Genomic DNA, 21,648 nt, shown 5'->3' on the forward strand with positions numbered 1-21,648 from the left:
TATTGTACAGCACATTTTTATCTTCTCTATATGGCATCTTCATTACTCTTTCGGTGCCACAACATTATCACCCTTTAAAAAGGGAACCCACTCATGCCCTGTGTTTTTGCTTCTCTTCAACCAGCGAGCACAGCCCAGATTGGTTTTACTCAGAATTTCCCTCTTTCAATATTTGGAAGTCTCTGAACTTCCCAGGCATCTTACCACTCTGGAGCTTAGTATATTGGAAATCTATTAGATCCCTCCATCTCCCTCAACATAATTTCCATTACATCTTTGCAACATGAATCCTCTTAGTTTTTAAATGCCCTTTTTAGAGCATTCTTGCCTGTTTCTTGAGCAGGTTTCCACCTGCAACCTTTGCTGCTTCCATGCTGCATTTTTCCAAGTCAATGCAACCAATAACATAACTTCATTTTAATACAAATCTTGCTAGCTATCAGAGTACTTTTAAGTTGTTCTTGTGGGTAATGGGTGAAAAAAAGGGGTAATGAGTGACAAACTTAAAAATCTACCTATTTCTGCTTCTCAATTTCTGTTCAATTTTAAACAATCTTTTATATCAAGTATTGCTGATACCACTGGGCAAGCTAGCTGCACGAATATATGAAATTCAACAAAGCGAAGGGACAAAATTCAAACATAAAGCTGATGTTAACTGTTTTGCTCACGCACTTGAGCTGCGTGTAATCGTGACCATAAAGCTGTGCTTAACACAGCTCCTCTGGCTGTACTTAATATTCCAGTTTCCCAGAAGTGTACCTTTGACTAAAGACATGCCTTCTTAAGACCTCACTCAAAAAAAAGCCAACACCGTGCTTCAACAATTAATTACGTAGAAAAAGATCTGCTTTAAATCACTGTTTGCATATGTGAGAGCAGATACAGCCTCGAAAGGTAGACAAACACACTTGAAAAGGAGTTGCTTTTTTTCCTGTGAGATGGAGTTGCTATTCCAGTAAGGCATTGTATTTATTAACCTCCTACAAAGAAGGGCATTGAATTCGCTTCGGTGCCTTGTTTTTCACTATACAGGGTACCTGTTTGTAGCACACAATTCTGAGTGCAGAAATTGCTTCATGGATGACTGGACACAAATAGATTACATTTGGGATATTTTCAGCTTGAGATGCTCACTTGTGCACAAAATACATTTACTAAATTCTGGTCACACTCATTTCTCTTTTATTGCAAATGGTGAATCCTTAAAAGTACTTCATCACACCACATGGTGGTTATATCCCTGATTCCAGAGCATGAGACAAACTTCGTGAACAGGTTAAGTCGACTTCAACTATTTAATCCTGCATCCCAAAACATGATTGCTCACAATCTGTACTGTTCATTTTATACTCTGCATAAACAGTAAAACTTGTGTGCTCATTTGGAAAAATGTCTATGGCCCTGATATTCTGTGGGGCTCTCCCAAATTCCTGCCACAATTTCAGCAGGAAACAGGCTTTTAGTTTTTCATTCCATTTCTCCAGTTTGTCTGCTGATTTCCTGCCACAGAATTCCAGTGAAGTTCCAGGAGCATAGTTTTCACATTGCTCAGGATGAAGTTTTCCTGATATGGTTCCCATGGTCAAATAACATGCCAAAATTCATTACCGAGACTCACAAATGAATAATGGCCACATGATGAAGTACCAAGGATAAACTGTACCTGTGGAACTGCACCCCAGCAAGGAATCAGCACCTTAAGGAAAGGAGGTAGGGGAGAAATTTGGCAAGAAAGACAAATATTTTGAATCCTGTCAAATAGATTGGCACATTTGTATGTGTTCCTATCTTCTAATATTCTCTTACAACAGCCCTTAAAAAGTTCAAAACTATCCAAGTAACACTATTTACAGTGATCAGAAAGATGTTAGGTTCTATCCCTTGAATGGTGCCACTCCTACTGGCTGCCTTAGTTCCAACACCACCTAACAGTGCGCTGTTGATAAGGCCTTTTCTTGCGTTTGTCACATACCATCAGTCTGGCATTGCCTGCTGTCCTTTTGATGGCTTTAGTCTGAACAGCAACATAAATTTCTATCTCCATCTCCTCCAGTTGTTTCTGCATCTACACTGACCAAACTAAGCCAAACAGGTTAACTGTCCCTCTTTGGGGAAGTCAACTCAAGAGTTGCTCAGATAGATAATAGAATATATTATCTCTCATCACTGATCATCACCAATGCCTTTTCCTAAAAGGAACAAATGCATAGAAGTGGGCCATTTAGCCACATGATCCTATTCCACCATTCAATGAGATCATGGTTGATCTGTGACCTGACTCTATATCAAGAGTCATTCCACTACACAAACTGCCCTAAGAATTGCAAATACTCTCAAATTTTCACCTCACAGTGGCCACGTGGCCTTCCATTAAAAGGTGTTTGTGCAACTGAATCAGTCGACCAAACCTAGATAGGGATGTGTGTACTTCCATTGATTCCAACTTTTAATTTCTCATGTAAACCGTTATTGATCATATTTTATTAACTGGTTAAGATTTCTTAGCCAGTTTTCTTGTTAATTTTCCTCCCCCTAATAAAATAATGCATTGATTATATGGAACTCAATTTTAGTGTAAAGGGCAACTATCATAATTACCTTTCATTATTTGGTAAGTTTTTCACACACATGAAGACTTCACTCTTCTGACCATTCTCATAAGGAAATTGAAAAGTCAGTGCTAGGTTTGGCATGTTTTTTATAGGGAAGCTTGACACTCAACATGCAAGCAGATTCCCAAGAGATGCTTAAAGTCCCTCATCTGGTCAAGGAAGAGTTACTGTTTTGACTGCAGTGGAGATGGTCAACAATTTAGAGGAGTCTCAGCATCAACTCATCTGTTGAATGTCAATTATTACATAAAAAAGTTAAAAAGCCTGATGTCCAATGCATGTCCACCAAAAATATATTGCATAGACATACAGACTTTGCACCAATCCACATCCCCATCATGCTGGTCAGTCATTTCTTGTTTTTTATTTCTGATCATGACAATCAGGCTTCTCTCAAAGAGCTGGAACTTGAGATTTACAAGCAGTTGCCAATCTTCAGAAATCCCACCCACCCGCTCAGGCATTAGTCTCTCATTCAGGACATTCTATATCAGTCTCTATATCAATTATATTTCCACAGGAATTACCTGAATGGCAGCCTTAAAATGATGATTGTGAATATCACATTTTTAACCTCCTCCATGTCTACAAAATTACTACCATTCATGATGGTCTTAAAAAAAAAATAGAAATTTGTCATTTACAGATCAAATGCCATTACGTACCTGAGGGGACAGTCCAGTGATGATCAAGGGAGCAAGTTTGCTCGGTCTCAAAGCAGGAGCAGATTTTGGTCGACGTCGGTTCACAGGCTCTACCTCCTCAACTCTCTGATTACCTTCTGCCTCCTCAGAAGTCCTTGGAGGCATTAAAGTACTTCCCTCTAAGTACTGAGTAGGTTGATAGTGGCCAGCCTTTCTATCATGAGTTTCATGCGTTGTCTCCTGTTTTACTCCAAGGGGAACAGGGGATTGAGGCCCTGTGGGGCTGGTCGGAGGTGACCCAGTAGTTATTGTAGAGTCTGAAGCAGAGCTAGTTTGTTGCTTGTGTTTAAATTTGAATGAATCGCTCCTCTTAGGAGGTGTGGGAGGTGTTGAACCAGATTCACCCTTTGAGGACTGTGAAGAATGTATCTGCTTTTGTGTTGGAGAGAGGTAATCCATCTTTGGAGGAGTTTGTGGCCTTTTGAAGGTATCAGGATCAAAGATGGGCTTCCTTTGTTTTGGCAGTTTGAATATGGAGAGTTTCCCAGGTTCAGAAGGTGAAACATCCACCATTGTTTTTGGCCATGTGCCACCACTGTGTTTAGAATTATGCCCTTTTTCCACATCAGTCTCTACCACCACACAATCCGTAACTGTTGGGTCAAAGGTGAAGCGTCTTTTATTGTGTTCCGCAATCCCATAACCTCGATCAGAAAATATCTCAGGGCTGAAAGGACCAGTTTTGTGGTCTGAATAATTGTGGCGAGTATGTTCAGCTGTCCTATGTGTATTAGGCTGCAAGGGACAGCTTGAAAATTGTTTGTGTTCACAATAAGTGCCATCTTCATGATCAGCTCTATCATTTTTGCTGTCAAGTATGCTTGAGTCTGTACTGAAAATATCAGTCTGTGTTGAACTGTTATGTTTCAAGTTTCGAGTATTAGGAACCTGTACTTCTGACTCATGAACCCTACAGTTACCAGATTTCTCAGACTCCTTTAGTGTTTCAAGTATATTCTGTCCACTCCAAGAGGAACTCTGAGGAACCACCTTCAAAGACGGGGAAAAATAAGTACACATTTTCAGTAATCCACAATACTACTCAACTAGGACCTGTTTTGAATAGCTTGTGTGCCAAAATATTGTCTCAACAATTAAGGAGACTACATCATATGTAATTAGATTAAAAAGTAAATGTGTCAGAATATTTAAATTTCAAAACAGTATGTATTCTTATCTACATGAAACTTACAAAACATTGATACAAAGCATTGCTATGGAGAGAAGGTCTACCAAATGGTAATGTATCTGTCAAGGTAAAAGATTGTAGTTTAATCAGGATTGAAATGTTTATTATTTCTGAATGTTTGGTACAGCCTGCACTGCTATTGGTGTTAACACCATTTGTCCACAATAAATGGTGGACAATATCACTGGTGTTTCTAAGCTTAAATAAAAGGAGATACATAAGCTGGAAAAAAATAACCAAGCAGTAATTTTTAGCAGCTTACCATCATGGCTAGATACAACAAAAACGTTTGCTTTGAAGGAAACGTCATTGAAAGGTTTTATAAGAGCTCTAAACTTAAGACGATAACTATCTATTGTTAGGTTTGTAATACCTCTCCAAAGCAGTTTGAAAGCTCATATCCAAATACAAGTGTAAAATGTATGCACATACTCCGAACCAGAAGAACAAAAGGTTTACCCTGCAGAAGTATTAAAACTAAGTACAGAGGATTAAGGTAATCGCACTTTAGCGATCTGCAAATTTTACTGAAAAGCTCAGTCTCTCCAAAATAACTGTTGTACTACATTATAATTAGAGCTTTTGTAATTGATTTCTATGACGATTCAAAACATTTATTGTTATTTGTTCAATAAAGGTGATAAGCCTGCCATAGAGTGGGCGGGATGAGCAGTGGGGGTGGTACTTTTAAACAATGTTTTTCAAGTACAAAATTCAAATTCCACAAATTTCAACTAAGTTACAATAAGGCAGTTATCAGAATTACAATTACTTTCTTGAAATATTTGGTTTTGATGAGTTATGAACAATTTAACGTAATTCTCTGCAATCGGTCTATATAACCATCCAATATAGCATGATGGCACGTAGAGTCATAGCGTCTACAGCACAGAAAAAGGCCCTTCAGCCCATCGAGTCTGCGCCGGTCAAACAAGTACCTAACTATTCTAATCCCATTTTCCAGCACTAGCCCCATAGCCTTGTATGCCATGGCATCGCAAGTGCACATCCAGATACTTCTTAAATGTTATGAGGGTTTCTGCCTTTACCACCCTTTCAGGCAGAGTTCCAGATTCCCACCACCCTCTGGGTGAAAAAATTCTTCCTCACATCCCCTCTAAACCTCCTGCCCCTTACCTTAAATCTATGTCCCCTGGTTATTGATCTCGCCACCAAGGGGCAAAGTTCCTTCCAATCTACCCTATCTATCTCCCTCATAATTTTATACACCTCAATCATGTCCCCCCACCTCAATCTCCTCTGCTCCAAGGAAAATAACCCCAGTCTATCCAATCTCTCCTCATAACTAAAACTCTCCAGCCCAGGCAACATCCAGGTAAATCTCCTCTGCACTCTCTCTAGTGCAATCACATCCTTCCTATAATGCGGATTCCAGAACCGCACGCTATAATCTAGCTGTGGCCTAACCAGCATTTTATACAGTTCCAGCATAACCTCCTTGCTCTTGTATTCTATGCCTCGGCTAATAAAGGCAAGTATCCCATGTGCCTTCTTAACCACCTTATCTACCTGTCCTCTACCTTAAGGGGCTGATGGACATGCACACCAAGGTCCCTCTGATCTTCGGTACTTCCCAGGGTCCTACCATTCATCGCGTATTCCCGTGCCTTGTTTGTCCTGCCCAAGTGCATCACCTCACACTTATCCAGATTAAATTCCATTTAACACTGATCAGCCCATCTGGCCAGCCCGTCTATGTCCTCCTGTAATCTAAGGCTATCCTCCTCACCATTTACCACCCTACCAATTTTCGTGTCATCGACAAACTTACTGATCAACCCTCCTACATTCAAGTCTAAATCGTTTATATATATCACAAACAGCAAGGGACCCAGCAGCACTGTGCTTCCAATATAATTTGCCATATTGTGATGTGTGCAGGACACATTCAAAGAACAAAGACAACCTTTTAAGGCAGGCAATATATCTTGCATTGATGATCTACATTTTCCACACATCTGGGAGCATATTCAAATATGGTAGATTTAGGATGGGGAGACTCCTGCAAAGCTGCTGTAACACCAGCTGTCAGGATTGATCTGCCAAAGCTTTAGTCACGTGCTATAGTTCACCCGGTGTAGTAATTCTTATCAGTGTTTGAGAACTCCACCATCTACCAGCTTTCATTTCCCATAAACTGGAACAAAATGCCTATTAAGCATGGATTAACCTTTAACACACCTATGATTCTTTGTTATCACTCCTACATAGTAGCCCCTCCCAAATTCACATTTGGATAGCTTCCCTCTAGCATAATGTCTAGTGGATGAGTAAACAGTAGTTAAATAGCTAAATGTGCTCAATTTTCAGCAGAAATTTAAGGGCTCTTGATTGCCCAGAAAGACAAACATCGCTGGATGCCCCTAACTGCTGAAAATGTATTAAACGGTTTCTGTATTAAATGATCTCTGAGTGTGTGGTCCATCCGCAAAGGTGATCTAACCAGTGACAAAGAGGCTTGGTTGCTCTGTTGCTTACCCTTAAAAAATATTAAGCTGAACATGTAATCTAGTGATCTAGCCACCAGAATCCTATGACCTGTTTCCAAAAAGGAAGCAGGGGTGAGTGTTCGCTCCCACAATGGTTAGTGAGTTAGTTACCAACTAGTGAGTTAATTAGAACCAACACTGAGGTGTACTGTGATAGAATTAGGTGTTCCACACCAAGTCTTTCTACACCTACTTATAAATGGGCTAAATGGGTGCTTCTATTTTCATTTTTCTCTGAGCTCACTCTCTCTGTAGAACTATTTTTTTAAATATTCACTCACAGAACGTGGGCATCGCTGGCTAGGCCAGCATTTATTGCCCATCCCTAAACTCACTTGAGGTGGTCGTGAACTGCCTTCTTGAATCGCTGCAGTCCATGTGCTGTAGGTACATCCACATTGTTGTCAGGAAGGGAGTTCCAAGGTTTTGGCCCAGTGACAGTGAAGGAACGTGATATATTTCAAAGTCAGGATGGTGAGTGGCTTGGAGAGGAGCTTCTAGGTGATGTTCCCATGTGTCTGCTGCCCTTGTCCTTCTTGGTGATAGTGGCCGTGGGTTTGGAAGGTTCTGTCTGCGGAGCCTTGGTGAGTTCCTGCAGTGCATCTTGTAGATGGTACACACTGCTGCCACTGTACATCGGTGGTGGAGGGAGTGAATGTTTGTGGGTGGAGTGCCAATCAAGCAGACTGCCTTGGTCTGGATGGTGTCAAGTTTCGAGTGTTGTTGGAGCTGCACTCATCGAGGCAAGTAGAAAGTATTCCATCACACTCCTGATGAGCGCACTCATCGAGGCAAGTAGAAAGTATTCCATCACACGCCTTGGAGATGGTGGACAGGCTTTGGGGAGTTAGGTGGTGAGTTACTTGTTGCATGATTCCTAGCCTCTGAACTGCTCCTGTAGCCACACTATTTATATGGCTAGTCCAGTTGAGTTCCTGGTCAATGGTAACCCCCAGGATGTTGATAGTAGGAGATTCAGTGATTGTAGTGCCATTGAATGCCAAGGGGTGATGGTTAGATTCTCTCTTGTTGGAGATGGCCATAGCCCGGCACTTGTGAGGCATGAATGTTACTTGCCACTTGTCAACCCAAGCCTGATATTGTCCAGGTCTTGCTGCATTTGGACATGGACTACTTCAGTATCTGAGGAATCATAAATGGTGCTGAACATTGTGCAATCATCAGCGAACATCCCACTTCTGACCTTATGTTGGAACGAAGGTCATTGATGAAGCAGCTGAAGATGGTTGGGCCTAGGACACTACCCTGACGAATCTATACTGTAATGGCTGTCAAAGGTTGCACACTGTTCACCTGTAACTACCACAAGGACCTGGCTGAGGTCTGCCACGTCCTCACTCATCTGGAAAGGGAGGTTTTTCATGGGATTATAGGTGTGAGCTAGGCATTCTTAAAAGTATTTGAAATTTAAAGAATTAATACATAATTATTTTAGCTATATCTGAACTGGGTTGATATTTGTTCTGCAGAGGCATGCTATACAAATATAACATGAACAGAGCAACAAAAGTAATTTAAAGGTGGAACTTTTAAAGATAGCAAAGTACATTTTGGACCTGTTCGACATATTACTCACAAAATAATAAAACAAAAATAATAAAATCATGTCATGTGAACCATACCTTCATCAGTGAAAGACTGACAGAATCCCTGCAATTTCGCAACAAAGCTTCACATTCTGTCAGTGACTTGTTTTCTAGTGCAATACCATTTATCTGTGAAAGAAAAATACTAATTAATAAAGCACAAGGTACATTAATATCAACTGCAAGAGTCCACCTTCAGTTTACAAAATCGTAGTGGTTACACTAGCTGATAAATAATGAGAATTAAGTTATGCATTCTGGAATCTATGATAATTAACCTGCTTACTTCCACACCATCCATATCTGTATTATGTCTCCCCTTAGCTTTTTCTCCAATGAAAATATGTTAGTTGTTTAAGTCTTTCTCCACATTTTAATCCTCTAAGGCACAGAATTATCCTGAGTGCTTTTTGCCAATGCCCTTTCTAAAACAGCTATATCCTAGGACACTGTACTCTAAAACTGGTCTCACTACCGTGTGGGTCTACCACTGATCTGTACATTGGCTTCTTAATAATTATCCCACACTGACCAAATGTTTTGAGTATAAGAAATGATCGCTCAAATCCTTTTCAGTTTCTTCCAATGCAGACCTTTCATGTTATGCACATGTTGATGATTACCTGTTGCTATATGCATTAGCCTATATCTCCTATGTCCCTTACCCTAATTTAGAGGGATGACTGACCTTCACTTGCTACCTCCCACAGTAGTATACCTGAGATTGGAAACTTAGTGACATGAGGGAACTGAATCTGTGTCCTATTGCTTCCATGGCACAGCATGTTGCAGCTCCAACAAACTGTTTCGCCAGAGGGAAAAACTGCATATACTTTAGGCACAGTCGTAAATTCAGATTACTAACTGTAATGAGTCTGTCTCCCACTGTTAAGGATCCTTCTCTTGCAGCAGAGCTGCTAGGAGCAACAGTAGCTACATATACTCCAGTCTCCAAGCTGATTCCAATGTCTGCAAAAGACAGAAATGCACAATTAACAGAGTATTAGCTATTCACCCTAAATTCAAACATCAAAAAAAGCCTTTGTACTTTAAAAAGCATCAAATACAGTTAATTTCTCCCATACATCAGAGGTCTCCAAGCTTTCTTTGTCTTCATAGGCCATTAGGCAGATGCTATGGTGATTCATGGGCCTCATAAAATATAACTCAACGTTCCCATTAATTTTCAAAGATCTCAAGTTGTAGATCTAAAGATCTAAGCATATTGATTTAATATTTCTCTAACAATGAGACAATAGCACTAAAACAGCCCTTCTCAACTTTCCAGGCTCAAAATCTTCAAACAGGACAAAGTTGCAGGTAAAAAATAGTAGTGTAAAAAGAACAGAGTTACTAAAGGTTCTAGGACCAGATTGTCAGGGCTCAAGGTGTTAAAAAGTATTAGAGTCCATAATTTTGACACTTCTGCTTCATATTAATATCAAAGTAGTTTCACCTACAAGGTTTTGCCTGTTAGAAGAATGTACTTCAATTATGAATTGTATAGAACTCAACAACTGATTGTTACTATATGTTTAAAATGATTTACTTTTCAATATGGGAACATAATTCACTTTCAATATAGCTGATTCCTTCAAAGGAAAGGATCCATATACTGAGACATGCAAATTAAATGTGCCACTGTACAACCAACTAGTGGGTTGAAGGCCTTAGGTCCCACTTGTAAGATCCATCCTCAATGCAGAAGTTCACCCTCAGATTAACCATGTGCATTTCTCTTCTAATAGAATTGCAGCTGTAAATGAACATACCATTTTTTGGTTTTCCTTATTACTAAATCCAGCCTATTCAACATATCCCAAGGTCAGGGGTGCAAATATGTATCTACATTACCAATGCAAATAACATGCGTAACCCACTGGGCATTGCACAACAGTGGAGATACATTATGCCTGTGAACGAAACACATTCAGTTCAAGTAATTCAACTTGTCGTAAATTTTATTTGCATTTATTCCAAATACATTCTTAAAAGACACATAATGCTCAGTCATTTGGATCAGCAGTTAATTAGCAACTGATGTGAATTGGAGTTTTTTTGGAGTTAGAAGCTGCTTTAGACACAGACACCAAAATTTAAATTACCTTTGTGGCCCACAAGGTTGATATGAACTGGAGTAATAGCTCTACCTCCCAGGGATTTTCTCCTTCGAACTATCATATTAATGACCCCTCCGCCATTTAGTACGGCTTTAATGACATGCTTTCTGTCCTTATTGGTAAGGTCTACATCATTTATCCTGAGCAAGCAATCATTCACCCTAAGATAGAAATAAAAATATGCAGCAAACAAAGCCATGAAAGACAACTTTTGCATCATTTGAAAGAACTCTGTTTTTAGAAAAAAATAATTTTCATTCAAAATGAGATCTTATAGTCACAGGAAATGAGAAATTAGCTCGTCATACCTTAACCTTCCATCTGCAATACTCCCTTTATCTACCTTAATAACAAATATCCCAGAGTCTCCAGGTAGATAAGGTTCATCAACCCCTCCAGCTACGTCAAAACCTAAAGCCTTCAAATCCATGTCATCCTACATCAGAAAAAATAAACAGGTTTATTCTACAGGTTTTTGAGTTTACAACTGTAAGATAAGCAACAGCAGATTCCTCAATACAAAAACATTCATCAGGGCAGGCAGAATATTTCCTTCACAAATTTGTTGTATAGCGTGCATGTCTACAGATAGTGACGGCAGACCCAAGGGACACTGCCAGCTCCCATGTCATGGTGCCATGGAGCCTTGCACATATTTGTTTGCTGCCATGCACAGAGCTCTGCTCATTGATAAATGCTGGTTACAATTTAAATGTTACCTGAGAATGAACAGGAAAAGTAATGCTATGTTAACAGTAAGATGTTGAGAAAATATTTAAAAGCTCCTAAGCAGTTCAATGGACATGACTTTGATGTACTGCATGAAAGTAAAGGCCCAGGGCTCCTGGAAATAGTCTTGCACTTGTTAGCTGTGTTTCAGGTGACGTTGCACCTTAATAACATGACACAGCAAGTTGGCTAAGAGCAGCAGGGATGGGAGATGGTGTCTGTGTTGGGAGGCGGTGAGGAGTTGGGTAAGGCATCAAAGGCAGAATTAAGGGAGCCGTTGAATGCATAAACAGAGGTAGTGGAGCCATGGCAGCTGGAGAGCCAGAACAGAGAGTGTTGGAGAGCTAGTGTGTTAGTGAAATAGCTGTGGAGATGAACAGTTCTTCCCCCAAGCTTGGGACTGAGGTTAGTTGGTAGGAGGTACATGGGAAAGTGTCAATTGTGAGGCAGATAAGGAAGTGGCGAGGGGTGTTCTGTAGTTACATGTAAAGGTATTCAAAATACAGAAATAATTAATTCTAATTTATCATGTAGTTATAAATCACTTGTTACAAATTATACTTTCATTTCTCAGAACTATATTCACATTCAACCCAAAATGAAGGTATGAGAGTTATGCCTTCCAATTGCTGAAAAGGGACTGAACAATCCAAACTCAGCTCCTAAAAGTTCAGTCCACAGCACACAATTAATCATAATTTAGTACAATTTATAAATCTCACCCAAAGGCCATATTGAAAACTGCCGCAGAGAAAAAAATCCACAGAAACAATAAGGACACTTCTCTCAGATATGTTGTTAAAGCAGTTTTACTCTGTTTATACTGCATCTATTCCAGTTCTTGGACTGATTATTTTTGTTGTGGCTAGCAATGAGAGCAAAATCATTACAGCACTAACTATTGAAGTTTATAAACATACCCTGTCCTTTGCAAATTCAACTACTTCAGTCTCCCATTCAAGGGAATCTGTGTCGATAGCAGAATCATGGGAATTATGAGCCATAAGCTGACGAATCCGGGCCTCCTTCTCCAGCTGGTTTTCCATCTTCTCCCTTAAACAAGGGAAGAAAAATGAGAAAATACAACATAATAACAGGTTCCAAATATTTAACAGGCAATTGAGATCACCTCATTATTTAAATAGTGGTCACCCTGGTTCCAAGTATTGTCTAAAATTGTTAATTGGTTTCTGTTTTGTGTTGCAGGTTTGTTGAGCCTGCCTGATTTGCAGCTTTCTTCATTTGAAATTATAAAGTATGTAAAATAACTGAAATTTTTGATGCCAAATGAAATTTACCTAAGTTGGGGCTTGCCACAACAGTACAAAAAAATTAACCTGGAAATGTGGAAATTACATGGAGAGAAGGACCAAGTCCCGCAATATCAAGTACTCTCCTCAAATAGGAGAACACAAAATAAAGCAAGTGATATTTCCTTGTTAGCAATCCGAATAAGAACCAAAATACTAAGGGGATAACTTTAACCTAACCCATCTGGTGGGAACAGGTGTGGATTTTGCAAGAAGCCTGTTTTACAGCCCCTCTGATTTCACTTTCTATTAAAGTCAATAGGTGGAGTGCAAAGCAGGCACCTCAACCTGAACCTGCCAGGTGAGTTAAATTTAAATTTTCCACTAAATCTCAGCAGTGGAAAACTGTCACTTAACGGTCTCTTCCAGTGCTAAATAATGAGATCCACAGTAATATGGGTTGGTATCCCTCTCAATCCTGCATACTGATCTTGGAGCTCCCAGCGATGTAAGAATTGAGCACTAAATTCAGAATTGTTTAGTCCATGTAAATCATAATCCAAATCTAAAATAGAATCCTTTCTTCATTGAGGTTTTTGGTTGGATTGATACAAAGGATCACTATACATCAATGCAAGACCTGCAGCATAATGCAGATGGTGAGTATTCATTTTAAACTTTAAAATCAAAAAATACAACTTTGGTTATCACCTTTTAATGTATAATGATTTAAATCTTTTATGATTTAAATCTTGCCAGCTTTTATTGCTGAAAATTTAACCACCCAATCAGATGTCAGCAAGTGAAACTCCAAACATGTATTTGGATACATGTGCTTGGAATTACTAATTCAGCAGCAGAAATTGACTAGAAATGTAACTGGACCAGCTACATAAATACTGTGTCTACAAAAGCAGGCCAGAGGCTGGATATTTTGTGGCAAATAACTCATCTTTCAACTCTCCAAAGATTTTCCATCATCTACAAGACACAAATCAGGAGTGTAATGGAATACTCTCCACTTGCCTGGATGAGTCCAGCTCCAATATGCTCAAGAAGTTCGACACCATTCAGGTCAAAAGAGCCCGATTGATCAGCACCCCTTAACTTTTACTCTCTCCACCACCAGTGCACTGTGGCTCTGGTGTGTACCATCTACATGATATACTGCAGCAACTTGCCAAGGCTCCTATGGCAGCACCTTCCAAACACAAGACCTCTGCTGCCTAGAAGAACAAGGGTATCAGATGCATGGGAACACTACCACATGCAAGTTCCAATCCAAGTCACACACCATCTTAACTTGGAAATATATTGCTGTTCCTTCATCATTGCTGGGTCAAAATCCTGCAGTGCTCACATCCAGAGTGAATGAAAGAAAATCAGTAGGTGCCTTTCTCTTTGATATGTACTGTGAGGGGCTAAGACCTCACACTGTATATTTTTATAAAATATATATAAATAAGCTCATTTCCATTTCTAAAATTTTAAAACTGAACAAAGACCTTTAAAATGGCTGTAGCTATGTCTGTCTGCGATCCTCCCAACAAAAGAAGCTACTTGGCAGTTTCAGGAAAACGCGCACCTCGTTATCTCTGAAGAGTCATTGATAGCCACCAGTGGAATCTACAGCCCAACTTCAAAGAGAGCTTTATAAAGTTCGTCTGCATTTAATAAGCCAGACTGGCCTGAAGGAGATGTATCGCCTGCTAAGACAAAAGCCCCGCAACCTTCCTTTGAATTTCTAATGGCTGAGAGATGGCTCAGTCTTTGGAATCCAAATGATGGTTACACACCTTTTGTCAAAGACCTGGTGCAGAGGTGGGAGTCATGTGACATGGGCCTCTGGCTTGTGGAGCAAGTAACATTGCCTTGCTGAACTGCATATCTCAGTCTGCTGTTAACCATCTGATTTGCACTCTCATAGGCAAGGAACTCTGCCCAGGTGGAATACCTGGCTGCCATCTACATTGCTTCTCCTGGAACTTCATTACCATCACCTATAAGACTGATTCATCTCTGCATTCCTATCTTATCATGTGAAGTCAACACCACTGGAAAAGCGAATTATCCAGCATCAGTTTTCAACCTGCTGACCTCTGTGAAAGAATACCTCATTGGGCTTTGATTCTGGACTCTGGAACTCATGTGAACCAATATTTACTGTCTCTGTGGTCTCTGTACTGTAAAGCCTTTTCTCTATTCCTCTCTTTACTATCGGAGTTTGAAGGCAAAGTTGTGGCCCTCCTTTCACATTTTGAGTGTGTGCAAGCAAACTAACCCTTTGAATTAATCCTCTCTCGAGTTTGCTGTGGGATTATTAATAGAAAATTGGATCACACAAAAACCGAGAGTTTGGGAAATACACCACCACTTATAAAGAGGTAAACAAATCAAAACTTTCTGTTTATGCTGGTGGAGAGACGAGAAATTAGCGCTATTTAAATTAATCCCCCTTCTGTCCATAACACTACCCAACATTCCACCAACTATTGTAGAATAAATGCAGAAAATAATCCAACAAGATAGTCAGATTACTAGTAACACTAAAACATGCAAGGAATTGAGCCCTTAGTGAGAAAGTGTCAAATCCGATGTGAGCTTTCAAAGTGTTAACTATGAATAAACTGAAATTAATAAATTAACAATTTGCTTACTGAGAATGGAGTTGTTTGTATGGCTTTTTTTTAAGCATGCAAGGTAAACAATCGATTTGATGGGTTGGCTGAACCATTGTTAAATTTTAAATACTGTCTGGTGTATTTATGTATTCTTTTCAGTCTAATTCATATTTGAATCTTTCCACTGAGAAGAGAGGGCATCTATGGTTATTTTTCCAATTTTATTAGATTGTTTAAGACCTTTCACATTCAAAAACAGAATTTCATCTCCGCTTGTTTATAACTCACCACATTCTTCCTGGAAGTGAATCGGAAAGTGGCAGATGTGGAAGTCCTCCTCCTGTTCACAATTTACATGAACAATCTGGACTTTGAATCAAAAATACAATTTCTAAATTTGTGGATGACAACCTTTTGGGTGGGGTGGGGTTGGGAACATAATTAATACTGAGGAGGACTGTAACAAATTATGGGACAACATTAATATACTTGCAAAATGGGTGAATAATTGGCAAAAAAAGTTCAACACAGGTAGTACATTTTGGTAGGGAGAAGAGGGAGGTCACATTACTTGGTAGGTGCAAGTCCAGGTGCACTAGAGAAACAGAGAGATCTCGGAGTATAAATAGACCAATCACTGAAAGTGGCACCACAGGTTAGCATGACTGCAAAAACAGCAAACCAAGCCCATGACTTTAAAGCTGGAGGGACAGATTTGGAAAATAAGGAAGTTACACTAAGCCTGTCTCGAACCTTGAAAGGCTACATTTATAGTAATGTGTGCAGTTCTGGTCACCATATTGATATGGTGATATAAAAAAAGATATAGAGAAAATTTACAAGGATGATATCAGAAAGGTGTGGATACACACATCAAGAAAGGATTGATAGGCTGGGTTCCTTTTCTTTTTACAAAAGGCTGAGGGGTGATCTAATAGAGGTCTCTAAAATTATGAGAGAGTGGTTAGAGAGAGAATGTTTCCTCTTGTGGTGAAGGACATAACCAGAGGCTATCGATATAAGATTGATAAGACCAAGAAATTCAACAGGGAATTCAGAAGAAACTTCTTTACTCAAAGAGTAGTAATAATTTGGAACTCGCTACCACAGGTTGAAGCAAAGTGTATAGATGCATTTAAGGCAATGCTAGACAAACATAATGAGTGAAAATGAAATGGATGGTCGAGATGGTAGATTTAAATCCGAAAAGAGGGGAGGCTTGAATGGAGCATAAACACCGGCATGGACTGATTGGGCCGAATTGCATGTTTCTGTGCTGTATATCCTAACCATTGACTGATGCAGGTTTATGACTGCTCCACAGATTGCTGGGTTATCAGTGAATCCTTTAGAGGGTGCACTTTTCTTATGAAGGAAAATTACAAGATGTGTAGGCAGGAGGATGTGAAACAAAAGCCTGCAGACCTAAATTACAGTTGTTATTTTAAAGAAATGTTTTCAGGCTTGTAAATACAATAGCTCCTTAAATTAAACTCAATTTATTTTTAGGTCACCATCAAGAAATTTATATTGAACACTAAACCAGCAATATTATGAAATACCAAGCATGCAAATAAATGACAATGAGTGTAACTGAAGTCTTAATCCTCCTTTGAGTTCTGCAGAATTACAAGGAAACAATGTGAAGGCTTAAAATACTGATCTTTTATATCCAGCAGGATGTAGCTGTTACTTCAGCTTTTAGGCAACTAAGTTAAAAAAGGCTTATTTCAAATAAATCCCTGCTTAATCCTAATAGAACAGTATAATCTGCAACACGTTGAAAGCTGAATAATGCTTTACCACACAATGTTTTATTTTGGTACACAATAACTGATTCATATAAAATTTTGCTATTGCCAAAAACATAGCATGCAGAATATGAAATTTACTCTAGCGACACTAAATTTCAGGATTTTTTTTAAAACCAGAAATTGAACTATTTCTGAGAGAGATGCTTTATTCATATGTAATCTCTTTAATCGACTAAAGCAAATACATGAGTGACATTTACTTAAGTTGTAAAGAAATACATTTTATTTCCCCGAGTTATAAAGAAATATATTTTATTTCCCTCAAAGGTTTAAGAACAAGTGTCAATTTTTAACTGCTACAAATTGGATATTGGGTGTATTTTTAATGTTGAATATTTGTCGAAGACCATCTCCTGAATTTCACTCTTTCCTGACGGACCTGGAAAGATCGCCTTGCTAACATCACCAAAGCTTATCTGCTTTACTGAGCAAATGGAGGATGAATGGGGCTCTATAGCCTTCAAACTAATCATTTAATAATATTAAAACCTTCTAGATTAGGTACATTTTACCATTGTACCACATCATCATACTAATTTCATCGCCCTCTCCCCAGGCAGTATTCAGTAAACCACTGTGATCATTTGACTCCAGAAAACAATTTCAAGGCTTAAATTTAGCCAGTGTCTTTGAGTGAATCTCTTTAAAACTTTTTGTTATGGCTTTGAACCAACAACCCAGATCTTGTGAATCCTCAAATCCCTTTGTGGTAAGTTAAAGGAGTGCACTGCCTGAAAGGGTGGTGGAAGCAGGTGCAACAGTAACATAAAAAAAAAACTGGATATGGGGAAGAGCAGGGAGTGGGATTAATTGAATAATTTTGCCAAAGAGGCAGCACAGGTATGACGGGTCAAATGGTCTCCTATGCAGTATCATCATATGAACTTATTAGCAATTATGCAGCAGAAGCTTTAGTTAACTATTCCTGAATATATTCTGCATCTATTCTTTCAATTGGTAATTTAAAATGTAATATTTCCCTTTTTGAGGGCTGTGGTGTACTTCCAATGTTTAGCCCGGTTCCAATAATTATTTAAAGCTAAACTCGCATTGCTTTTTGTTAACCCCTTAAAAGAGACACACTCCATCAATCAATTACAGCCAGCTGCAGGGCTAACCTGGAGAGCTGTCAAGTCTTACAGCTAGAGACCTTTTATGTTGATTTAGGTAATGGATCCATCAGCAAATTTAGTATTATTGTAGAAACACAAATCTGCACATTTCCCAGTCTTAGGGTGCCAAACTGAAAAATTATTCAGACATAGTTTGGGACACTTTACAGCCGATTCTCTAGCATTAGGCAAAAAATTTTAAGAAGTTAATTGAAAACCAAAGACGTATATTAGGCAAGGTTTAGAACATTTGTCCCGCCATCCTCTGCCTTCTCTTCAACCAACAGATGAAACTTGAGATTAAGTGCTGCCCTGTTCTGCATCAATAGAACAGACTGGCATCAATTAAACCTGATTTAAAGGTGAAGACATCACTACTTACTTCAGTTCCTTCAGTTCACGTATAGCATCATTCTTCTGTTTCATCATATCATCTAAATCCCGAAGAGCTTCAGCCAGGTCACTCACGGCTCTGTCCCTTTCCCGCCGTAAGTTATCACATAAAGTTCTACACAAAAAATGTTAAATATTCTGGATGAGTTAAACAAAAACTTACAGAATACAAACTTTGTCACAACACAGGTCACAGACAACACTTAGGTGAGAGCAGGATTGAAAACTGAATGACATGGCAAACCATGATAACGACACCTTTATTTTTTACAAACTGATGCCCAAGGCAATTTTTCAACCTGTACATCACTTTAACATAACCCATTCTTCATATACCGGGGAAAATATTATTGTAACACTTTGAGGTGGTAATGATGTAATTAAAATGCAGCAGGATTGTGGACACTGTTGTGAAGCAGCTTCGCCATGGAAGTCCATTGAAGACAGTACAAGTTGGATGATTGTACATGGCAATCAGCAACATCAAATTATGTAAGGTACCTAAGTGTGAGAATGAGAGAGTGTGTGATTGATTGAGAGGAATAAGCAGAGAGAGAGGAAGCAAAGATTATGAGGGGATAAGTGGAGAGAGAAAAATGAGAGAGAGGAAACAGAGTATAAGGAGGAACAGAGTTGGACGGGAAGTGGGATGGGGAGTGAGAAGCGAGTGACAAAAGAATAAAGGAGGAGAGAAAGAGCGAGAAAAATATTAGTACATAATGGCTACAATGTCATGTGAAATCATGGCCAAAAGGCTGAATTGCTTTCATGATACAGATCAAGTTACAAATCTGTTATTTAGTTCACTATATCCATGTCAATGTTTCAGGGGCCAAACAAAAATGTTTTGCAGCAAGATTTATCTCATCTAACAAATTTATCTCACCTAACAAACAAAAAAATACAAGTAAGAAGCTTCGCCCCTCCTAACAATGTGAATAACTGAGACATACAGACCAAAAGATCTTAATTTTAATTCTTAATCTGTGATAATAGCTGGTGGAAGCTGGGGTACCGACACTAAGATTAGTCTCAATAGAGTAGGGCCAGGGGAGGAAAAATTAAATTAGTGTTCAGACACCAGCACCCTACCCAGTAACCCCAGTATGTGAATATTAGATAAGGATAGGATTCTGAAATTGATGGAAACCGACAGCTTCAATTGACAGAAGATGGGTCTTTTTAAAGACTTCATGTCGAAAACTTCAACAATTTCATTTTAAAAAAAAGTCACTCTATTGCTAAAACAGCCAACAGTTTCAAGAGTGTGGCTGAGTTGGTAAAAAGATTGCCTTGGTGGCAACCCCAGGTGCGAAGTGGACTTTGCTGTCATACCCTTCCCTCATCCTCCATATTAAAATATCTGCCAGAAATCATTACCAAAACTCTATTATAATATGATGGCCCAAATCTTCTGATCAGCATCAGAACCGCTGCGGCCAACGCTGATCAGACCAAAAAACTGCTCACTTACCTGGACACGTTTAAAAAGGCCAGGCTTCCAATCCACGACGCAGAAGAACTCTCTCAGCACAGGAATCCACACAGAGAGCAGCAAAGAGAATCAGTGCAGAAGCCATGCTCCCTTTTCTCGGCACTAGCGGCCGTAAGGAAATTGCTCAGTGTGAATGTTAATGAATGATTGAGTGGATGGATGAATGAATGAATTGGTAGGGTAGTAGGGTGTGAGGTAAGTGGGTAGGGTGGGTGAGGCAAGTGGATAAGGTGGCAGATGGGTGAGGTGATAGGTAGGTAGGGTAGTACAGTGCTAGGGTGGTAGGTGGGTATGGTAGCTGATGGATAAGGTGGTAGGGTGGCAGCTGGGTAGGGTGGGTGAATGTGTAGGTGAGTCAAGGGGTGGTTGGGTTGAGAGGGGTCATCAGGTCGGGTCAGCAGGGTAGTCGGCTTGGGTTGGGAGGTTCAAGGTGGGATAATCGGTGGGGGGGAAGGGGGGTGGTAGAGGGGGTCAGTGAGAGTGATTGGAGGGGTCAGTTGCAGAGCTATCCAGGAGTTAGATGAGGATTTTTCTGTCTAACATTTCCTGTGTAACTATCCAGGTAAGGACGTTGGAACTGTCCAAAGTCTTCGACTCTAGCTCAGTGGGAGACATTTTCAGAGGATCGCAGGAAGCTGGGGAATTGCCGGTCGCAAGTTCAAACATCCAGGGCAATTCCCACAGAGTCATCATGCGTGGCTTCCATGGGGTCCTGACCCTGACCTTGGGTTTTACACTCGGTCTCAGATTATCCAGAGACCGGAACATCTGGTGACTTTGATGACTGGCTAGCACGACGGCCTATATTCGGGATGTGTTGCTGCCTTCTCAGTAGAAAAAAGGAAATCGTGAACTATTAGAGGAGAGGCATAAACTGGTAATTAATTTAGAAATGCAAATGGTTCACAGATGCACTCACCGTATGCTTTCTCTTTCGGCAACTATCTTATCTCGTTCTTGGAATGCCCAGTCTCGCCTACGTTTAGCTACTTCTGCCTCCTGTATGCCTTCCTTCAGTTCCTGGGACATTGCCTCACACTGCTTCCGGAGCATCTCGATTTCCTTACTGGCCCTTTCCATATCCAATGTAGCTGAATCTTGCTTCTGTAAATTCAAACACTAAACAATTTGTGCTGCTTTGAAAATTTTAACAGTGATCTAAAATTCTATTATTGTGAACCAATATAGAAACAAATAACTTATAAATAGACTGCATTTGTACAATTGGTCAAAAATAGAAAATAGTTATTCAGTGCCAGATCTGAGGATATGCCAGATGTTCACATATTTTTAAAAATTAAAAAGGAAATCTATTGTGAAAAGCATTCAATTTTGATAAGGGCAAGATATTTTTACTCAGTCACTCTTTGCTCACTAATGTTAATTCTGATGATTGCTACCAATGCCTTTATTATGAAAATGATTGTTAAGTTACATCACTTTCAAAAGTACAATAAGAAACTTTCCAAATGTTAGTTTTGCACAAACC

At 39.5% G+C, this 21,648-nt stretch overlaps 1 protein-coding gene across 18 annotated transcripts in view; it reads right to left on the minus strand.

Annotated features, from left to right (window-relative positions):
• The window catches only part of dlg5a (discs, large homolog 5a (Drosophila)), a 178,592-nt gene that overhangs the window by 36,055 nt on the left and 120,889 nt on the right, over window positions 1-21,648 (minus strand). For 11 of the 18 annotated variants that reach the window (XM_078530825.1, XM_078530826.1, XM_078530824.1 and 8 more), the window contains exons 10-17: window positions 21,079-21,278; window positions 18,654-18,779; window positions 12,395-12,527; window positions 11,054-11,181; window positions 10,731-10,906; window positions 9,491-9,594; window positions 8,662-8,754; window positions 3,281-4,309 (exon numbers count right to left, since the gene is read on the minus strand). In XM_078530825.1, the coding sequence (XP_078386951.1) occupies window positions 3,281-4,309; window positions 8,662-8,754; window positions 9,491-9,594; window positions 10,731-10,906; window positions 11,054-11,181; window positions 12,395-12,527; window positions 18,654-18,779; window positions 21,079-21,278 (1,989 nt within the window). The remainder of the gene's footprint in view (window positions 1-3,280; window positions 4,310-8,661; window positions 8,755-9,490; window positions 9,595-10,730; window positions 10,907-11,053; window positions 11,182-12,394; window positions 12,528-18,653; window positions 18,780-21,078; window positions 21,279-21,648) is intronic. The other 7 variants (XM_078530827.1, XM_078530818.1, XM_078530828.1 and 4 more) reach the window with 1 other exon arrangement.

This window comes from Cetorhinus maximus, chromosome 27 (genome assembly GCF_964194155.1).
Source record: "Cetorhinus maximus chromosome 27, sCetMax3.hap1.1, whole genome shotgun sequence".
Lineage (NCBI taxonomy): Eukaryota > Metazoa > Chordata > Chondrichthyes > Lamniformes > Cetorhinidae > Cetorhinus > Cetorhinus maximus.